The 23,353-nt window shown below is 48.2% G+C and overlaps 1 protein-coding gene across 1 annotated transcript; it reads left to right on the forward strand.

Annotated features, from left to right (window-relative positions):
* Positions 1–234: 234 nt before the first annotated feature.
* On the forward strand, positions 235–5,746 carry LOC137079506 (uncharacterized). The gene is made up of 5 exons (XM_067447458.1): positions 235–1,437; positions 1,498–4,186; positions 4,251–4,986; positions 5,041–5,215; positions 5,705–5,746. Exons 1-5 carry the CDS (start codon positions 784–786, stop codon positions 5,744–5,746), a joined length of 4,296 nt encoding a protein of 1,431 aa, XP_067303559.1. The 5' UTR covers positions 235–783.
* The last annotated feature ends 17,607 nt before the right edge of the window (positions 5,747–23,353 follow it).

Here is a 23,353-nt window from a genome sequence, read left to right on the forward strand (position 1 = left end):
TTTGATTCCATGTACAAAACAAGAGGAAGACAAATTAGGATTGATGAACTCACACTTTTCTGCTTTGGCATAAAGTGATTAATGAGGCACTGCACGACTGCCCGAACCTGCTTGATATCTCCATGGTGTCTAAATAAATCAAGATATGGTGCTATATATATATATATATATATATATATATATATATATATATATATATATATATATATATATATATATATATATATATATATATTGTGACAAGTGTCCCGAGCGCTCATCAGCGTCGCCCTGGAAACAAGGCGGGAACACCTGCACCCGCTCATCACAGGCTGAGCCGTCACAGCTGCAACTCATCAGCGGGCGGCTTTATAAGCCTGCCCGCCGCCCAAAGAGGTGAGAGATGTCTCCAGAAGACTCGGCTAACTGTTGTCTCCATTCTCCCTCCAGAGAGCAGCGTGTGACGGCCAGCACTCACTCTGAGCACGGATCCAGATCACCGCGAGCACCGAGGACGCAAGAAGAGACCACACCGAGCACGGAGCACCGCACTCAACGCACTTTCACTTTCACTTTGTTCAATAAATCCACCCTTCGGGGAAATTCACCTGCCCTCCTGTGTCGTGTACTTCTTCACCCCGTCACACTGGTGGAGAATGCGGGCAAGAGTGTGAAGAAGTACCGACATCAGGTTCACGTGGAGTGGTTCCCGTTTCCCCGAGACTTTTTCCCTGGATTTATTTTTTCCCCACACTTATTGGTTTTTTCCCTCTGTTTCCCCAGGTGGCGCTCCTCCCTGCAACGATGGACGAACTGTTGAAACACCTCACCGAGGTGAGCATCCGCCAGCAGCAAATTATGGAGCATATGGCCTCTCGACAAGACACTACCGAGCGGGAGCTGCTCACACTGCGGGCGGCCGCGGCCCAACGCGCTCCGCTGCCTGACCCTCGCGCCCAAGCAACCCAACTCATGCCACGGATGACCGAGCACGACGATGTCGCCATATACCTGGAGATGTTTGAGACCATCGCTACCCGCGAGGCGTGGCCAGAGGATGAGTGGGCTCGCATCGTCGCCCCGCTGTTGACCGGGGATGCGCAGCGGGCGTACTTCGCGCTTCCCCCTGCGCAAAGCACTTCGTATGCGGTGCTAAAGAAAGAGATCCTGGGCCGTGTCGGGCTATCCGCGATCAGCGCTGCACAACTCTTCCATGACTGGTCCTATGACCCACGGCGCCCGCCCAGACTCCAAGCCGCGGATCTCTCCCGTCTGGCACAACACTGGTTGCTGGCCGAGGGTTCCACCGCCATCCAGGTAGCGGAGCGCGTCGTCATTGACCGCCTCCTGCGCGCGCTCCCGCGCCACCTCCGTCAAGCCGTGGGGATGCGGAAGCCCACCACCAAGGATGAGCTGGTCGAGGCTATTGAGCTGGCGGATGCCACCTTCCACCGGGAGGTCGGGGAGTGAGCGTCGCCTTTTCCCCGAAGGGTGGTCCAGGAGCGACGCACGCCGGAGGGTACCTCGCGACCAGTAGGCAGGCCGGCGGTTCCCGGGCCTCCGGACGAGCCCATGCCCACCGAAGCCCCGCGATCCCCTGGACGAGCATGGCTGGCAGGCTGCGCCGTGCACACAGAGAACGCGCCGCGGGCGGAGGTGAAGATTAACGGCCGTCCCTTCCTGGCTCTCCTGGACTCCGGCAGCGCCATCAGCCTCGTACAGGCGGCAATCCTGCCGCCGCGAGGAGATTCGAAGACCTCCGTCCCCATTGTGTGTGTGCACGGCGATACCCGAGAAGTCCCCGCACGTCGCGTGTCCATCGAGGCCGGCCCGGGCACCTGGGCCATCGAAGTCGGGATCGTCAAGGATCTGCCGGTCCCCGTGTTGCTCGGAAGGGACTGGCCGGGGTTCGACCGTCTCCTCACCGCCGCCACTCAGCCTGTCAGCCAGCCCGGGAGCCGCCCAAAGCGCCGGACCGCGCGGAGACCCAGACGGCGTCCTGTGCTGCTGGCTTCGGACAGCCCCCGAGACGGTGAGTCCACCCCCCAAGCTGCTAACCTATTCTATGATCTCTTCCAGCAGGTCTCGGGGGCCGGGGCGTTCGCCCGCGAGCAGCACGAGGACGACCGTCTGAAGCACTGCTGGGCTCAGGTACGGGTCGCGGAGGGGAAGGACCTACAGCCCGCGCCGCACCCTACGCCCCACTTCAGAATTGAACAAGGCCTGCTCTACTGTGTCGCTCAGCGAAGGGGGGAGGAAAAAAACCTGCTCGTCGTGCCCCGCAGCAAGACCGAGGCAGTGATGGAGATCGCCCACGCACACCCCATGGCAGGCCACCTCGGGGCTCAGAACACCATCCAACGGATCCGAGATCGCTTCCACTGGCCCGGCCTGGAGGCCGAGGTGAAGCGCTTCTGCCAAGCCTGCCCCACCTGCCAGCGGACATCGCCACGAGTTCCTCCCCCCAGCCCGCTGATTCCGCTGCCCATCATAGAGGTGCCCTTCGAGCGAATCGGAATGGATCTGGTGGGACCGCTGCCGAAGTCCGCCCGGGGGTTCGAACACATCCTCGTCATCGTGGACTATGCCACCCGCTACCCAGAGGCCATTCCCCTCCGGAAAGCCACCACCAAGGCCATCGCCCAGGAGCTCTTCCTTCTGTGTAGCCGGGTGGGCATCCCCGCCCAGATTCTGACTGACCAGGGCACCCCGTTCATGTCCCGGATGATGGCAGATCTCTGCAGGCTCCTGAAGGTCCAACAGCTCCGCACAACGGTGTACCACCCCCAGACCGACGGCCTCGTCGAGCGGTTCAACCAGACGCTCAAGCAGATGCTGCGGCGGGTGGCCGCCGAAGACCCGCGGGACTGGGACAAGATGCTGCCCTACGTCCTCTTTGGCATCCGGGAAGTCCCCCAAGCGTCCACCGGCTTCACCCCGTTTGAGCTCCTCTTCGGCCGGCAACCCCGCGGACTGCTCGACGTGGCCAAGGAGGCCTGGGAGCAACAACCGGGGGTACACCGTTCCACGATCGAACACGTGCGGCAGATGCGCGACAGGATCGACCACGTGATGCCCATTGTCCGGGAGCACCTGGCCAAAGCCCAGCAGGCCCAACGGAGGCACTACGACCGGGCCGCCCAACCCAGAGAGTTCCAGCGCGGGGACCATGTCTTGGTCCTGGTCCCGACCGCCGCCTGTAAATTCTTGGCCACCTGGCAGGGTCCCTTCACGGTCGCCGAGAAGGTCGGGCCCGTCACCTACCGGGTCCGGCAGCCTGGGAAGAGGAGAGCCGACCAGCTGTACCACATCAACCTCCTGAAGCGCTGGGTCGGGACCGGGCCCCAGCTCTCCGCGTTCACGGACTCCCCACCTGTGATGGTAGACATGGACCCCCAACTGTCGGCGGCCCAAAAGTCGGAGCTGCAACACCTGGTCAGTCAGTTTTCTGCGGTGTTCTCCCCTCGCCCCGGGCGGACTCACGTCCTGGAGCACGACGTCCGGACGGCCCCAGGAGTCGTCGTTCGGCAGCGGCCCTACCGTGTTCCGGAGGCTCGGCGACACGCCATTGAGGCAGAGGTACAGGAGATGTTGAGGTTAGGGGTCATCGAACCATCACGCAGCCCGTGGTCCAGCCCGATTGTGATGGTCCCAAAGCCCGATGGCACCTTCCGCTTCTGCAACGACTTCCGTCGGCTCAACGAGGTCTCGGAGTTTGACGGCTATCCCATGCCCCGCGTAGATGAGCTGCTGGACCGCCTGGGGAGGGCGCGGTACATCTCCACCCTCGACCTCACAAAAGGGTATTGGCAGGTACCCCTCTCCGCTCAGGCCAAGCCAAAGACAGCCTTCTCCACTCCGAGCGGCCACTGGCAATACCGCGTCCTCCCCTTCGGCCTGCACGGAGCACCCGCCACCTTCCAGCGGCTCATGGACATCCTGCTCCGACCCCACCAAGCCTACGCGGCGGCCTACTTGGATGACGTGGTGGTACACTCCGAGACCTGGGAGGACCACCTGGACCGGCTGCGGAAGGTGCTGTCGGGGTTACGTCGGGCTGGGCTGACCGCCAACCCCCGGAAATGCCACCTAGGACTCGCGGAGGCCAAGTACCTCGGCTACCAGGTGGGACGGGGCCTGATCCGACCCCAGAAAAAAGAAGGTCTCGGCGATTCTCTCCGCTCCCCGTCCCGCCACGAAGACGCAGGTACGAGCCTTTTTGGGGTTGGCGGGTTACTATCGGTGCTTTATCCCTGACTTCTCCTCCTTAGCCTCTCCCCTGACAGACCTGACCAGGAAGGGGCAGCCAGAGAAGACCCAGTGGAGCACCGAGGCGGAGGCGGCCTTCCACCGCATCAAGTCGGCCCTCACCTGGGCACCGGTCCTACGAGCGCCCGACTTCAATAGCCCCTTCCTGCTGCAAACGGACGCCTCCGACACCGGGTTGGGAGCCGTCCTCTCCCAGGTCACCGACGGCGAGGAACACCCGGTGATCTACATTAGCCGAAAGCTGACCCCAGCAGAACAGCGCTACGCAACCGTGGAACGGGAGGCGTTGGCCGTCAAGTGGGCAGTCCTGGAGCTCCGGTATTACCTCCTGGGCCGCCACTTCACCCTGACCACTGACCACGCACCACTACAATGGATGGCCCGGGCCAAGGAGACGAATGCCAGGGTGACGCGGTGGTTCCTGGCGCTCCAGGACTTCAACTTCACCGTCCAACATCGTGCCGGGACGGCCAACGCCAACGCCGATGGTCTTTCCCGGATGTGGTCAGCTTTCGCAGGTCTGTCAGGCTCCACTCCCCAACCCCCCCCAGTTTCCCCACTTCTCCGCAGGACCAGGACGTCGCTTAGGGGGGGGGAGTGTGACAAGTGTCCCGAGCGCTCATCAGCGTCGCCCTGGAAACAAGGCGGGAACACCTGCACCCGCTCATCACAGGCTGAGCCGTCACAGCTGCAACTCATCAGCGGGCGGCTTTATAAGCCTGCCCGCCGCCCAAAGAGGTGAGAGATGTCTCCAGAAGACTCGGCTAACTGTTGTCTCCATTCTCCCTCCAGAGAGCAGCGTGTGACGGCCAGCACTCACTCTGAGCACGGATCCAGATCACCGCGAGCACCGAGGACGCAAGAAGAGACCACACCGAGCACGGAGCACCGCACTCAACGCACTTTCACTTTCACTTTGTTCAATAAATCCACCCTTCGGGGAAATTCACCTGCCCTCCTGTGTCGTGTACTTCTTCACCCCGTCACAATATATATATATATATATATATATATATATATATATATATATATATATATATATATATATGGTTTAGTGCATCTCTAAATATGTTGTTCATGAAAAATTAGAACACCGATGGACTATTAAACAGCCTGAATGGTATAACAAGATATTCATAGCCACCGTTGCTGGTGGAGAAAGCAGTTTTCCATTGTCTCCTTCTCAAATGCTGTAGGCGGAACCTAGACCAAGCTTGGTATACAGGTATACAATTTGGCTGTTTTTAGCTGTTCCAGGGCTGCAGGAACCAGAGGGAGTGGATAACTGAATTTGACTATTATATAATTTAGACCACTATAGTCAGTGCAGGGACGAAGGCCACCATCCGTCTTCCCCACAAAGAAAAATCCCGCTGCTGCTGGTTAAGTGGATGGTCGAATAAAACCCTTAGCCAGTTCTTCTTCAATGTATAATGTAAGATTGATTTAACCTCAGGTTCAGACAATGGAAAGACTGAACCTCCAGGGGGTGTGGTAGCAGGTAATACAGTTCCTTCTCAAAAAATTAGCATATTGTGATAAAGTTCATTATTTTCCATAAAGAATGATACAAATTAAACTTTCATATATTTTAGATTCATTGCACACCAACTGAAATATTTCAGGTTTTAGTACTGATGATTTTGGCATACAGCTCATGAAAACCCAAAATTCCTATCTCAAAAAATTTGCATATCATGAAAAGGTTCTCTAAACAAGATATTAACCTAATCATCTGACTCAACTTATTAACTCTAAACACCTGCAAAAGATTTCTCAAAACCGCAATCATGGGTAAGACTGCCGACAAGACCCTGTCCAGAAGGAAATCATTGACACCCTCAAGCGAGAGGGTAAGACACAGAAATAAATTTCTGAATGAATAGGCTGTTCCCAGAGTGCTGTATCAAGGCACCTCAGTGGGAAGTCTGTGGGAAGGAAAAAGTGTGGCAAAAACGTTGCACAACGAGAAGAGGTGACCGGACCCTGAGGAAGATTGTGGAGAAGGACCGATTCCAGACCTTGGGGGACCTGCGGAAGCAGTGGACTGAGTCTAGAGTAGAAACATCCAGAGCCACCCTGCACAGGTGTGTGCAGGAAATGGGCTACAGGTGCCACATTCCCCAGGTCAAGCCACTTTTGGGCTACAGAGAACCAGTACTGGACTGTTGCTCAGTGGTCCAAAGTACTTTTTTTCGGATGAAAGCAAATTTTGCATGTCATTCAGAAATCAAGGTGCCAGAGTCTGAAGGAAGACTGGGGAGAAGGAAATGCAAAAATGCCAAGTCCAGTGTCAAGTACTCACAGTCAGTGATGGTCTGGGGTGCCATGTCAGCTGCTGGTGTTGGTCCACTGTGTTTTATCAAGGGCAGGGTCAATGCAGCTAGCTATCAGGAGATTTTGGAGCCCTTCATGCTTCCATCTGCTGAAAAGCTTTATGGAGATGAAGATTTCGTTTTTCAGCACGACCTGGCACCTGCTCACAGTGCCAAAACCACTGGTAAATGGTTTACTGACCATGGTATTGCTGTGCTTAATTGGCCTGCCAACTCTCCTGACCTGAACCCCATAGAGAATCTGTGGGATATTGTAAAGAGAAAGTTGAGAGACGCAAGACCCAACACTCTGGATGAGCTTAAGGCCGCTATCGAAGCATCCTGGGCCTCCATAACACCTCAGCAGTGCCACAGGCTGATTGCCTCCATGCCATGTTGCAGTCATTTCTGCAAAAATGAAGCAGTCATTTCTGCAAAAGGATTCTCGACCAAGTATTGAGTGTATAACTGAACATAATTATTTGAAGGTTGACTTTTTTTGTATTAAAAACACTTTTCTTTTATTGGTCGGATGAAATATGCTATTTTTTTTTAGATAGGAATTTTGGGTTTTCATGAGCTGTATGCCAAAATCATCAGTATTAAAACAATAAAAGACCTGAAATATTTCAGTTGGTGTGCAGTGAATCTAAAATATATGAACGTTTATTTTTTTTCATTACATTATGAAAAAATAATGAACTTTATCACAATATGCTAATTTTTTGAGAAGGACCTGTAGTTTGATGGCACAGTCACTGGGTTGTTTAGGTGGAAGTTGCGAGGCTTTGGCTTTACTGAACGCTTCCATCATCGCAGCATACTCAGGTGGCACATGTGGTTCTGGTGCTGTGTTGAGCTTGTTGGTCATGATAGTGCTTCTCACTGACATTTGGTTGGCTGGCTTCAGGCATTTGGAGTAGCAGGTGGGATCCCATTGTGTGATGTGTTTCTCACACCAGGAAATTTGGGGATTGTGGTACTGCAGCCAAGGAAAAACGGCTCGGGTTATGTATATAACCCTTGTTCCCTGAGAGGGAACGAGCACTGCGTCGAAACGCTTTGGGGATGCTCCCTAAGCATCAGCGAATCTGAAGTCTGAATAAACACTAGTCCAATCCGATTGGTCGTGCGTGATGACGTCATTGTGACGGCGTACCCGGAAGTATAAAAGGGGAGCCGGCGCATAATGGCGGCAGTTTTTTGCTCTGAAGCATGCGCTCCAGGCGTGCCGAGGTGTGGCGGTACGACGCAGTGCTCGTTCCCTCTCAGGGAACAAGGGTTATATACATAACCCGAGCCGTTCCCTTATCGAGGGAACTTCCCACTGCGTCGAAACGCTTTGGGGAACGAATACCCACTAGGCCACACCGAGGGTAGCGCCTGTCCTAGTGTGAAGCCGGAGACCGGGCACAACTAGGGTTGGAGCACCCTCGCGCCAGGCGTCCCAGGGAGATCCAGGCTGTAAAACCTGATAAAAGTGTGTGGGGTAGCCCACCCCGCCGCCTCGCAGATATCCTGCAAGGGGACCCCAGAAAGGAGGGCCACCGAAGAGGCCATACCTCTGGTGGAATGTGCCCTCACGGCTATAGGTGAAGGCAAACTGCGCACCTGATAAGCCATGGTTATCGCCTGGACAATCCAGTTACTGATTGTCTGAGTAGACGCAGGCAACCCTTTCTTGGGTGAGCCGAAACACACCAAAGGTTGTTGTGATCTCCTCCACTGTGCAGACTTCGCCAGATACACCCTGAGTGCCCTGACCGGGCAGAGTAGGTGAAGTCTCCCTTCTTCCGCCGTCATGTGAGGCGGAGGATGAAATGCCTGCAGAACCAAAGACCTGACCACCCTCGATGGGACCTTAGGCACGTAGCCTGGCCTAGGGTGTAAGATGGCCTTCACTCCACCCGGGGCAAACTCCAGGCAAGTCGGCGTTACCTCAGGGTCACTCTCCTCAGAGAGGTGATGGCAAGGAGAAAAGCCACCCTGAGGGTCAGGTTCTTCGGTTCTGCTGACTCCAATGGCTCGAAGGGGGCCTCAGCCAGCCCCTCGAGAACCACTGCCAGATCCCAGGTTGGAACTCTGGACTGAGCCACAGGCCTCATCCTCCGTGCCCCATGGAGGAACTGTACAACCAACTGGTGCCTACCCAGAGGCCCATCACCCAGAGGAGTGTGGAAAGCCGCAATGGCAGCCACGTACACCTTGAGTGTGGACGGGGTTAGACCCGCAGAGAAGCGATCTTGGAGGAACTCCAGCACTGAAGCCACTGGGCAGTTAACTGGGTCCACCTCACGCCCCCTGCACCAAGTGGAAAACACATTCCACTTGAGGCTGTACAGTCTCCTTGTAGACGGAGCCCTGGAACTGAGTAAGGTCTCTACCACCTCTGCCGACAGGCCAGCCTCTAGGTACCTGGCCCCCTCAGGGGCCAGACCCAAAGGTTCCAAATCTCTGGCCGGGGGTGGAATATCGTACCCGCCGCCTGAGACAGCAGATCCCTCCTCAGAGGAATCTGCCATGGATGACCTGCTAGCAGGGCTATGATATCTGAGGACCAAACTCGAGTCGGCCAGCGGGGTGCTACCAGAAGTAGACTGATCCCCTGCCGACGGACCCTCTCCAGGACTCCCGGGAGCAGAGCGATCGGGGGAAATGCGTACAGACGCCGCCTCGGCAACGTCTGCACCATGGCATCCAACCCCAGCGGGGCTGGATGCGTGAGGGAGAACCACAGTGGACAATGGGACGTCTCTCGAGACGCAAACAGATCCACCTCCACTGGGCCGAACCTCTTGCACATGGCCTCCACCACCTCGGGGTGGAGTCGCCACTCCCCGGGCCTCAGCCCCTGCCTCGACAGGATGTCTGCTCCCTAATTTCGAACCCCCGGGACGTACATTGCCCTGATGGACAACAGTTTCCCCTGGGACCACAGGAGGATTAGATGCGCCAGTCTGCACCGAGGGCGCGACCTTAACCCTCCCTGACGATTGAGGTACGCTACGACAGCCATATTGTCTGTCCGCACCAGGACATGTCGGCCGCAGAGGTCCGGGAAAAAACTCCTGAGAGCTTTGTAGACCGCCATCATCTCCAGGCAATTTATGTGCCAGGAGGAATGACGGCCCTCCCACGGGCCCGTCGCAAAGCGGCCGTCCATGACCGCGCCCCAACCAGTGAGGGAGGCGTCTGTTGAAACGGATTCCCGGCAACAGGACGCTCCCAACACTGGCCCCTGGGACAGAAACCAAGGTTTCTTCCATATGACTAGGGAATGAAGGCATCTGCGCGTTACCCTGATCATACGAAAGGGATTCCCTCTGGGGGAAAACCCCTTGGTTTTCAGCCACCACTGGAGGGGTCTCATGTGTAGCAGGCCGAACGGTATCACGTTGGACGCTGCTGCCATGTGCCCCAGCACTCTCTGAAAGTGCTTCACAGTGATGCTGTGGCCTAGCCTTATTCCTGAGACCATCGGCAGTATGGTCTCGACTTGCGCGGGAGACAATTGTGCCCGCATCGTTGTCGAGTCCCATACAACCCCTAGGAACGTAGTCCTCTGGGACGGCGTCAACACACTCTTCTTCGTGTTGAGTCTCAGCCCTAAGCACTTTATGTGGGCCAGAACGACATCTCGATGCCGAACCGCCATCTCGTACGACTGGGCCAGTATGAGCGAGTCGTCGATATAATTCAGTAAACGGATGCCCTGAAGCCTCATTGGAGCCACAGCTGCATCCATGCACTTTGTGAATGTGCGTGGGGAGAGGGCTAGGCCGAAGGGAAGCACTCGATATTGGTACGCCTCGCCCCCGAAAGCGGACCTCAGGCCTCCTGTGGGCAGGAAGGATGGCGATATGGAATATGCGTCTTTAGATACATTGTGACGAACCAGTCCTCGAACTGGATCTGCTCACGATGGGATAGGGAGCATCTTGAACCTGAATCTCCTCAGAGAACGGTTCAAGTACCTCCGATTTAATAATAGACGCACCCTTCCATCCTCTTTGGGAACCATGAAGTAGCGACCGTAAAGCCGGACTCCCTGTCTGGCAGAGGGCCATCAGGGAGCACACTTCCTGTTCCCTAACCTGCCACTGGGCTGGGCACACCACTATTCAGGCCACACCGATTAACCCCGGTGGTGGAACGCTGAACTGCAGTCTCTACCCTTTGCCCAAGGTACACAGGGCCCCAGCAGATATATTCGGGAGCATAACCATGCGCCGAGATATTCTACTAGGGGAACCAGCCTCTCAAGGCTGGTCTCTGGTACCCACCGAACCTCCTGCCCGACCCCCTGAAGCGGCCACCCGGCAGGGCTTAGTCGGGGAGGATTTTCGGTGTGCGAACGCGTTCGCTGCCCAGCCGAAGTCTCCCTAGAGGCGGCTAGAGTAGCATGCGTTCGCAGGAAGTCAATGTGGCCCGAGCGTCATAGACGGAGAATCGCAGCATCGACTTCCAGAAAACTCCACAGAGGAGGCGACCTCGATCGCTCCTCTGGAGAGGGGGCTGGCCAGCAGGCCACTGGGCTGGGCACACCACCATTCAGACCACACCGATGACTTCGGTATTTGAACACTGAACTGCAGTCTGCACCCTTTGCCCATGGTACACAGGGCCCAAGCAGATATATTCGGGAGCATAACCATGCGCCGAGATATTCTACTAGGGGAACCAGCCTCTTAAGGCTGGTCTCTGGTACCCACCGAACCTCCTGCCCGACCCCCTGAAGCGGCCACCCGGCAGGGCTTAGTCGGGGAGGATTTTCGGTGTGCGAACGCGTTCGCTGCCCAGCCGAAGTCTCCCTAGAGGCGGCTAGAGTAGCATGCGTTCGCAGGAAGTCAATGTGGCCCGAGCGTCATAGACGGAGGATCGCAGCATCGACTTCCAGAAAACTCCACAGAGGAGGCGACCTCGATCGCTCCTCTGGAGAGGGGGCTGGCCAGCAGGCCACTGGGCTGGGCACACCACCATTCAGACCACACCGATGACTTCGGTATTGGAACACTGAACTGCAGTCTGCACCCTTTGCCCATGGTACACAGGGCCCAAGCAGATATATTCGGGAGCATAACCATGCGCCGAGATATTCTACTAGGGGAACCAGCCTCTCAAGGCTGGTCTCTGGTACCCACCGAACCTCCTGCCCGACCCCCTGAAGCGGCCACCCGGCAGGGCTTAGTCGGGGAGGATTTTCGGTGTGCGAACGCGTTTGCTGCCCAGCTGCAGTCTTTCTAGAGGCGGCTAGAGCAGCATGCGTTCGCTGGAAGTCAATGTGGCCCGAGCGTTGTAGACGGCGGATCACAGCATCGACTTCCAGAAGACTCCACAGAGGAGGCGACCTCGATCGCTCCCCAGGAGCAACGAACACAATTTGGATGATAGGCTGAAATACCTAACTCCTCAAAGTCAGATAAATCCCATTTAATTGCACAGAATTAAATGCCACCAAAAACACCCAAATAGTGAACACAACTCGGATTATAGGCTGATAATCTAACTCCTCAAAGTTAGATAAATGCCATTTAATTCCTCAGAAATAAATGCCATCATAATCACCCGTCACGTGAACATGCTGAATGATAGGCTGAATAGACATATCTAACTCCTCAAAGTCAGATAATGTTTAATTAAATTCCTCAGAATTAAATGCAGCCCTAATCACCAGACCATACTGTTTAAATATGTATTCAACTACTCGTCATCTACACGCTGCCTCAGCAACGCGAGACTCGATTCGTTCCCAACATATTTGGCTTTCATCCCTCGAGATGAAAGCCACAGGCGCGAGGCTGAAACGAAAACGCGCGTTTCTGTACGCTACGAGACATTTCTCAACGACCACAGCCAGCACCCTCAGGAGCTGACTGCAAGCCTCGCTAAACAGTATCACATGTACGAGCCTGCATTATGAGGTAGCGAGCTCTCGTTTGCTTCACTCCATCGACGCTGAGCACATCTAATTCCTCGGAATCAGATCGCTCAAGCATCTGGTTCTCCATCCCGGGGAAGAGCCGCATCGCGGGCTTCCGCACGGGAACGGAGAACACCGGGTTACTACAGGCAGCCCCCTCGGGGACTGCCTGAGCACCTTATTTTATGAATGAAGCAGTGTGTATGGTGTTTTAACGTCACCCGCCTCGATGCTGAGCACATCTAATTCCTCAGAATCAGACAGCTCAAGCATCGGACCCTCCAACCCAGGGGAAGATGCCGCCAAGCGGGCTTCCACACGGGGAGGAAGATCGTCGGAACTGTCAGAGGAGGATTGGGAAAGTTCCGCGGCAGTCCTGAAACCCTCTGACAAGTCCCGCTGTGAACCCCATGATCTGCGACGCCGAGTCACCGACCGTGGGTGCAGAACCATGGGGCTCACGAGGCTGGCAGGTCTCATCGAACACGGCCAGCCGAGAGCGGAGCAGTCTGAGTGTCAGCCGCACAATGCTTACAGGCGGCTCCCTCGAGATCCGCCCGGGCATGCACCCAGACACTGCACACACAGCAGGTGTGTATCCGAGCCCGAAATGTAGCGGGGACATGGATGCACACACTGCCTAACTCTCTTTAATTATTACTTTTCTCTTTCACACACTTTCACAACTGGACAAACAACAGTAAATAGACAGACAAAACAGAGAGCGCTATGCTGAAGAGCAATAACTGCCGCCATTATGCGCCGGCTCCCCTTTTATACTTCCGGGTACGCCGTCACAATGACGTCATCACGCACGACCAATAGGATTGGACTAGTGTTTATTCAGACTTCAGATTCGCTGATGCTTAGGGAGCATCCCCAAAGCGTTTTGACGCAGTGGGAAGTTCCCTCGATAAGGGAACCAAGAATGATTGGGTTGTGAATGACAAGATGTGTTGTTTCAGTATGCAGAGCTCCAATATAATAAGGTCAGTAGTGGTACTGTACATGGTCCGTCCCCAGGGGCGCCAGTCTAATGCATACACTGGCAAGAGAGAGTTGCAAGGGGTTAGTGGTATGTTATGCTGTCGGGCTAGACTTTCATCAATAAAATTGCCTGCTGCCCCAGAGTCTAATAAAGCCTTAGTGGTGATCGTTTCAGACTGACAGGTCAATTTAACTGGTAATTCAAAACAAGCATTGGTCTGGATAGCAGAAATCAGCAAACTTACCCCTGCGGTTGTGTGTCTGAGGGAGTCGTGTCGGGCAGTCAGCTCTCAGATGTCCTGCTTGGCAACAGTATAGGCAGAGATGATCTGATGCACCGTTCACATTCCTCTGTCGAAAAATTTGCATGGGTTCGCCGCTGTCATTGGATTGATTCGTGAGACTGAGAAAGTTTGTAAGTCGGTGAGATCTCTGCAAGCAAATAATGCTGTTGACACTGTAGAATTGAAAATAATTAAAGAAAATTTGCTTTACCCAGTAGGGCCTTTTGGAATTCCTGGCCTGTAGGCCAAAATGTGTAACACCTTTAGTACGGTAGGGGAAGTTGTAATTAGCTGATTGGTCAGTTTGAATGTCTCAAATTTGGGTTTAGTCACATGGTCAAGAAAAGCATAAAAGAAGAAGTCTCTGACTCTCTCTTCTTGGGGCTTACTCTCGCTGTGGGTTCTTTGCCCTGGCTCCTTCTCTCTTCTCTTTTCTAAAGCCTCTCTTTCTCTCTCTCTCTCTCTCTCTCTCACACACACACACGTCGTGTTTCCATGTTTTATGGGGACTGTCCATAGGCGCAGTGTTGGGGTAGTTACTCAAAAAAAGTAATTAGTTACTAGTTACTAGTTACTTCTGTAAATTGTAATGAGATTACTTTACTAGTTACTGCATTTGAAAAGTAACTTCACTACTTATTACTTTACTTTCCCGTTTTTTAATTAGGCGTACATGGACAGATATCATAGCCCTATCATTAGCCGGTCAGCAGTGTTTATTGTATAAATGTTTACAAAATGGCACGTAACACCATATGAAAGAACAATATCCCTGTCTGGACAAAGAAATATGCCTCATGTAAGATCCTCAAACGGTCAATGAAAAATATAAAAAAGGTTTTAACACTTTGTGTTCAAGAGAGAGAATAAACGTGATTTAAGGCCAATTATTTAAGATAAAGTTGAAAACTCATTTAAGAACGTGCATTTATTACATGGACAGAGCTAGACAATAACGTAGAAGTGTTTAAAATGCAACGCCTAGTTCAATTGAAAACGAGGAAAAATAAAACAAAACCAATCTCTATAAAAAGACTGAACTAAAAATAAGTGGAAAACAGGAAAAATAAAATAAAAAGGTAAGATATCAAAACCAAGAAAACTAAACAATCAGGCTAGAGAAAAATACCAAAATAAAACCTGGAGAAAACGAGCAAAATAAAGACAGAAACTTCACTACACTAAAAAACTCAGGATCAAAGAAAAAACTGAAAATAAATCTGAGAAAGAAAAACAAGAGACACTAAATTTAGAACTGACTTGACACTGGGCTAGAAGCTTGCACGGACAAACAAACGCACACAAATGCAACGAACCAGCAAAGACAAGAGGGAAGGTAGCACAATATAAAGGGAGCAGAGCACATGAGGAACAGGTGAGCACAATTAGTGAAACGAGGACTAGACCAGACTAAACAAGGGGGCTTGGTAACAGCAAACAAGGAGGCAGGACAAGAGGAACACATGACAGACACAAAGAGAGACAGATCCATGCACTAAGACACAACACAAACATAGAAATATTAAACGAAGACAAAACAGACAGAGCTGCCAGGGCAGAACCCTGACATTGAGTGCCTACGCCGCGTCATGCACGATACTAGGCAAACGTATGGAAGAGATGCAAGAGCAACAGTCAAACGGTCTGATAATGTTTACATTAAAAACGAAACATCCTGCATTGTCGCATTTAATTAGGCTACCCCTCTCCACGCATTAAGGTTGGATTCATTGCTATATTAACACGTAAGCTTACATTCTGTTTTCTTTCCAAATGATCACTGGACAGTAGAAAAGTGAAAATGTTTATCTAAAGTGAAAGTAATCTGAAGATCGCCACTGTCCCCGTCTCCCTCTCTCTTTTCGCAACAGGAGCTACGTCACTCAAATCGATCTCTATGGCAACGTTGCCCAGGCAAGCACACACGCAGCGCATGCACGAAGCACGTAAACAGATCAAGACTTCACACACAGGCAAACACGACTCGGGTAACGCACGAAAGCGCGTTCCTATAGTCCAGTAAAGTAGTGTAGTTACCTATATTTTTAGTGTAATGCTTTACTTTACTTCGTTACTAGTAAAAGTAATATATACTACTAAAGTAATATCGTTACTGTAATTCGTTACTTTGTAACTCGTTACCCCCAACACTGCATAGGCGTAATGGATTTCATACTGTACAAACTGTACATCCTAACCTCCTACACTGTCCCTGCCCCTAAACCTACCCATCACAGGAAACATTCTGCATTTTTACTTTCTCAAAAAAAAACTCATTCTGTGTGATTTATAAGATGTTTTCCTCATGGGGACCTAAAAATGTCCCCACAAGGACAAGGATTTCGGATATTGCCATCTTTGTGGGGACATTTTGTCCCCATAACGTAGGGATTACCAGGTCACACACACACACACACACACACACACACACACACACACACACACACACACACACACACACACACACACACACACACACACACACACACACACACACTTTCTATCCCTCAGGTAACATTCTATTCATGCTGGGTACAATTAATGGTATAAGTTTTTATCATCTCATACATCTATTTTGTAACTATTTTATGTGTAACCATAGCCATATTTTGTCATTCAATTATTTCTATTACAAATACTGTGCTGACTAGTTTTTGAAGTGCATCCTATTACAATGCAATATCGTCACATTATAGTAACACTCTCCTGCATATTTTTCTATTGTAACTCTGTTTATTTACATCGTTGGTATAAGTTGCAGAAAGTGGTAATAGACAAGAAATACAGTTTTCTACAATCTTGCTAATAACGTGTGTTTAGTCATTCGGCAATCCTGCAGCCTGAACTACTGTTGGCGAATCACCCTTACAATATGAACGGCAAGATCAATGAATTGATTCAGGGTTCTGTCTTTGTCATGACAGGCTAGTTCGGATTGCAAGTCAGCATTTAATCCCTGACACAGTTTATGCAGCGAGAGTGTGAAATAACAGAGCGAATCAGCCGCAGTATCTCTTCCCTGTCAAAGTGCAAGTAGTTGTTCCCTGGCGATTCTTCCTCCCTCAGCATGTTCAAACACTTCTAGTAAACATTGCATCAAGTTGATCAAACTTCTCTGGAAAGGCTATACATGGATTAGCAGAAAATGACTGGTTTCACAGTGCTTAATGCACACATAAATAAATAAAATGTTATGTAAAATAAAAAATAAATACAAATAAATGTATATTATTGTGTGCTGCCATGTGTTCTACAGTTCAAGTCTTAACCTTTATGTCTCTCCTTGAACTCGGTTATAGGTGTTGGGGAAGATGGGTTGTGGGGCATGAATGGGTGTCCCTTATTTGTCCCCTATAAGATAAACAGCAGCATATGTTTGTGCATCTCCAAGGGTAAGTGTGAAACATATATTTGGGTATATGGATCAAAAGAGATTGAGGAACAATGTTGAGATTAATCACTATGATTTTCAGCCTCAGTGTAATTCCTCTGGCAATGAGGCGATCACAGGGCAGAGCGTGTTAGCTTTAGGGAATTTGTAAAATTGCTCTTTGAATAATTTTGCAGAAATGTGTCAGAAGTCATCAGTTTCATTCACTGAACACTGACTGATGGAGAAATTATTCAAAGGTCTCAGACTTTTGAAATCTTAAAGTGCTCAACATTATAGCAAACAAGATCATAGATAAAACATTTTTTCACCTTCCTGAAAATGCACAGCTGCTATTTCACTTGACATTCTGTGAGAAAGATTAATGGTCGCCTTTACATGTCATTTATAAATAACATTTGTCCACTAAACAAAGCACTGAGTCTTCAGTAGGAGAAAAGAACCTTTGGTTGTTATAAAAACCTGTAATGTTTAAATCAATATATCTCAACCTCATACTCACTAAAGGAACGAGCACAAAGAAATACTTGGGTGTGAAGAGATTTTAAATGCTGTATCTAGTGTAACATACGTTAACTGATGGCGAGTTGCTGTAAAGCCAGCAAGCCCATGTGAAGTTTATTAACATAAACATAGAAATAACAAAGACTTAGCTTGACTTTAACCATGAACTAAACTTGAACAGAAACATAAATATAAACTCACCAACAGCGGGTTACACTAACAAAGCTAGGCTGCATCCGAAAACTGGAAAATCCTGCCTTCGAAAGGACACATTTCACACTGGTATAAGGCATCAAGGCACGTCCGAGTCCGATGTAAGGATTGTAAAGCAGCATAGATGTATCCTTCACTGCCTTTAATATCCCATAAACCTATGTGTTACATTCAGTGACAGTTGAGCTAGAAAACGTAAGATGGCATGTGAAAGTTGCAGTTGCTGATCAGTTTGTATGTAAATGTACATTTTTGACCAATGTTTATACCAATAAATTACTAGTAATTCAATATTTGTTTAGTTCTCGCCAAAACTCACTTTATTTTGCTGTGAATAATTTAACTGTTATGCTGACTCAGAAGTCTGTTCGAAATCTGTTTTGTGAGGTACCTTATAGGTTTTTGGATGCCACCTACTGTACCCAAGTATGCAGCATGGATTATGGTTCAATGTAGTGTTCATTTTGTCAGCTATTTTTCTTAATCTTAGTCTTGTGCAAAATGTCCTTCTTAGTTTTAGTCATATTTAGTCATTCACATATCTTTTTTAGTTAGTCAAGTTTTAGTCGACTAAAAGTGTTTTCATTTTAGTCTAGTTTTGGTCAAAATACAACTCAAAGGAAAATCCCAAAATGAGTATCTCAGAAAATTTGAATATTGTGAAAAGGTTCAATATTAAGGACACCTAGTGCCACACTGTAATCAGCTAATTAACTCAAAACACCTGCAAAGGCCTTTAAATGATCTCTCAATCTAGTTCTGTAGACAAGTGTTTCTCTACCAGTGGTTCGCGACCCACTAGTGAGTCGTGGATCATTTTATAGGGGGTGGCGAGACTTTTATGCGTTCTACTATTTCCGAATTTCATATGTTGAATCATTATTGCCATAACTTTATTATTGCCGTAACTTTCTAACGCTGATTCTAAACTGTCCTATCACAATAATGTTCAATTGCCGCGAATGGCTCTTACTGGACAATGTCCTACTCTCGTTACGCAATCGTTTTTACCCTGTTGCTTGTTAACGACAGCACAATCGAGTACGCAGCCACGGCCTGTTAGCTTGAGACCTGAATTCCTTCTGGATTCAAACCAGACACGAATATCCAGAACTAGCAGATCGCGCAACATAGTTTATATTGCCATTCAGCACCACCTATCTTTGTGAGTCGGGATTTTCAACTGTGTGTCTGCAATGAAAACAAAAAACAGGAATAGACTGACAACAGCCAGTTTGAGTGCAACACTACGAGTAGCCCTTTCCCCAATTCAGAGCAGCAGTCTCAAATGTCACATTATTGTAAGTAAAAATAAATAAATCAGTTTGCCTCTTTGTCTGCCTAATTATTGAAAAAAACGTGTTTTCATGAATTAATGGTAAAACTGTACAATATGGTTCAATAGTTAACATGAACTAATAATGAACTGCACTTTCAATATTTACTAATGCATTATTAAATTAAGATTAGTTAATGAATTAAATAGTAAATTATTAAATGCATTATCTTGTTAAGATTAATTAATGCACTGTTAACTAACATGAACAAACCACGAACAGCTGTATTTTTATGAACTAGCCTAGGTCTAAAATGTATGTTATTTATTTCCAGCCTTAGTGGGTCGTATGACTGGCATACAAAAAAAAGTGGGTCGCAGTAGGCAAAAGGTTGAGAAACCCTGCTGTAGACCACACAATCATGGGGAAGACTGCTGACTTGACAGTTGACCAAAAGACGACCACTGACACCTTGCACAAGGAGGGCAAGACACAAAAGGTCATTGCAAAAAAGGCTGGCTGTTTACAGAGCTCTGTGTTCAAGCGCATTAATAGAGAGGCGATGGAAAGAAAAAGAAGCGGTTGAAAAATGTGTAAAAGCAATAGAGATAACCGCACCCTGGAAAGGATTGTGAAACAAAACCCATTCAAAAATGCGGGGGAGATTCACAAAGAGTGGACTGCAGCTGGAGTCAGTGCTTTGAGAACCACTACACGCAGAGATATGCAAGACATTGGTTTGAGCTGTCGCATTCCTTTTGTTAAGCCACTCTTGAACAACAGACAGTGTCAGAAGTGTGTTGCCTGGGCTAAAGACAAAAAGAACTGGACAGCTGTTGAGTGGTTCAAAGTTAAGTTCTCTGATGAAAGTACATTTTTCATTTTCTTGAGGATCAGTGAAAAGTTTCCACAGTCATTGATGGTTTGGGCTGCCATGTCATTGGCTGGTGTTGGCCCACTGGATTTTCCGAGGTCCAAAGTCAACACAGCCGTATACCAGGAAGTTTTATAGCACTTCATGCGTACTGCTGCTGACCAACTTTATGGAGATGCAGATTTCATTTTCCAACAGGATTGGCACCTGCACACAGTACCAAAGCAACCAATACCTGGTATAAGGACCATGGTATCCCTGTTCTTAATTGGCCAGCAAACTTGCCTGACCATAACCCCATAGAAAATCTATGGGGTATTGTGGAGAGGAAGTTGCGATGTGCCAGACCCAACAATGTATAAGAGCCGAAGGCCACTATCAGATCAACCTGAGCTCTCATAACACCTGAGCAGTGTCACAGACTGATCGACTTCATGCCATGCCACACTGCTGCAGTAATTCAGGAAAATGAGCCCCAACTATGTAAGTACAGAGTGCTGTACATGCTCATACTTTTCATGTTCATACTTTTCAGTTGGCCAAGATTTCTAAAAATCCTTTCTTTGTACTGGTTTTAAGTAATATTCAAATTTTCTGAGATACTGAATTTGGGATTTTTTCTTATTATTGTCATCAAAATTAAAAGAAATAAACATTTGAAATATATCAATATGTGTGTATTAAATGAATATAATATACAAGTTTCACTTTTTGAATGGAATTAATGAAATAAATCAACCTTTTGATGATATTCTAATTATATGACCAGCACCTGTATACAACATACTTTTGAAACGGTCGAAAAATAATTACATATTCAAAATAAGTACATATTCAAGAGATTATGCAAATGTGTACACAGCCATGGACAAGGGAAGCACATGGCAGGATACCATGAGGAGCAATGGAAGCACATGAAAAATTGAAAACATGACCCAAACTACAAAATAAGAGAAATTAAACATGAATATGAACCAAAACCTAAAACCAAACGTGACTACTAACCTTATACATGATTGATTCTTTCACCACTGATCTTCCTTCCATACTTACTTCCAAACAAGATATTCAGGGCAGTTCATCAGTAGAGTTTTTAACCCAACAGTGAGATAATTTACTTGTCTTGACACTAAACAAAAGAAAACTCTGTTTTATTTGACTCCATTTCATCTTTCTTACAGTGACCTTTAAAAAAGGGTCATTGAATTCCTTAATACACATCAACTATCTCTAATTACTCATTGTGAGCCTTTCATTGACCTTTGAACTTAATGTGACTCGGGCTCGAAAAAGCGAATGTGGCTGAAATCTCGGCAGATTTTACTGCATTGACATAAACTAATGGCCTTTCAAGTATAGTTTATTCCATAACCCCCACCTCTCTGGACCTGCCCACACACCAATCTTCACAACCTCTTGAATGTCACCGTGCAGCTTTCTGCATCGCAATGAAGGATGTTTCGAGCCCAGAAAATGACTGCTAATGTCTGTCTGAACTGAACAGGTCCATTCTTCCATGTCTAGAATTGATTAGTGTCTAATTGATCCATTGATTCATGGATTCTGTTAAATCACTGAAATGGAAAATCAACAAGCCAAAAATTGTTTTATTAATTTAAAAATGTCACATTAAATAAAAATTGGCTGCTGGAATAAAAGGGCAACCGTGAAAGATTATGTAATATATATTAAGTAATTATGTTGTTGTTGTTATTGTTATTATTATTAATAAATAATAATAATAATAATAAATTATGTATAATATGCCATAAAGTGCGTACCATATGCACGCCAAAACTCATTTTGGCGTATACATTCCACGAGATTGCAAACTCGTACTATTTATACGCATTTTCATAAGATCGGGCTCGCAGAGCCGGTGCTTTGTAGGCAAGAGCCAGTGCCTTGAATTTGATGCGAGCGGCTATTGGCAGCCAGTGCAAACTGATGAAAAGAGACGTGATGTGCGCTTTCTTCTGCTCGTTGAAGACTACTCTCGCCGCTGCATTCTGGATCAGTTGCAAGTGCATGCTGGAAGGCCAGCAAGAAGAGCATTACAGTAGTCCAGTCTGCAGAGAACGAGAGCTTGGACCAGGAGTTGAGCATACTGTTCTGATAGGTCTAATCTTCCTAATGTTGTATACGGCAAATCTGCTGGACCGGGCTGTTGGAGTAATGTGGTCAGTGAAGTTTAACTGGTCATCAATCACAACTCCAAGGTTCCTGGCTTGGATGGAGTTATGGTTGATGAACCGAGCTGAATAAAGAAATTTTGATGAAGTGCTGGGTTGGTTGAGACCACAAGATTTTGCAAGACTGAGTTAAAGGTGATGCTCCTTCATCCAGTCAGAAATGTCTGTCAGGCAGGCAGCGATACAAACATCAACTGTAGGATCATCTGGTTGAAATGAGAAGCAGAGTTGAGTGTCATCAGCATAGCAGTGATAGGAAAAGCCGTGTTTCTGAATGACAGATCCTAATGATGACATGTAGATGGAGAAGAGAAGTGGTCCAAGCAAGAGTGTAAAATACAGTCAAATCAGACATATTGTCAAATATTATTACAATTTAAAATAACTGTTTTCTATTTGAATATAAAAGGCAGTTTATTCCTGTGATGTCAAAGCTGAATTTTTAGGATCGTTACTCAAGTGTTCAGTGTTATTGAAGTAAAATAATTGAAAGTGTGTGTGTGGGGGGTGAGGGAATCAAAATGGGTCACTGAGCACAAAGCCAAGCATCTGCAATGGCCATCCCAGTCTCTGACCCGAACCTTATTGAAAATGAGTGGGCTGAACTAAAGAGAAGCGCCAACATGAATCTGAGAATCTGCAGGATCTGGAGAGATTCTGTATGGATGAATCAGAGCTGTTATCTTGGAAAAAGGAGGTTGCAAAAAGTAATAAAATGTTGCAAATAATTGTTTTCAATGTGTTTTTGATTAAAAAAATAATAATAATAAAAAAAAATATATATATATTATTTTGACATCCCCCAACCTCTCTTATTTATTTATTTTTAAATTTTCTTTACAGCCATCTTTGATCATATTTAAAGGGGTCATGAACTGTGTTGTTTTATTGTTTTATGGTGCACTGATAATTTAAGAATGCTTTTTACGTCAAAAATTATCTTAATTTAGAAATAAAAGGACTCTTTCCTACCCTGATTTTAGCCTCTGCTCTGAACGTTCCTTATTTAGGGGCATGTCTGAGAGTTCAGTCTAAACCCAACTGCTGTGATTGGCTAATGTCTTTACATTTGAAATAGTTAAGTATTACTCTGTCTTTTAGTACGTTTTTACTATTACAGTTCTCATTGTTAAGTAATTGTGAAAAGT

Source organism: Pseudorasbora parva, chromosome 6 (assembly GCF_024679245.1).
Source record: "Pseudorasbora parva isolate DD20220531a chromosome 6, ASM2467924v1, whole genome shotgun sequence".
NCBI lineage: Eukaryota > Metazoa > Chordata > Actinopteri > Cypriniformes > Gobionidae > Pseudorasbora > Pseudorasbora parva.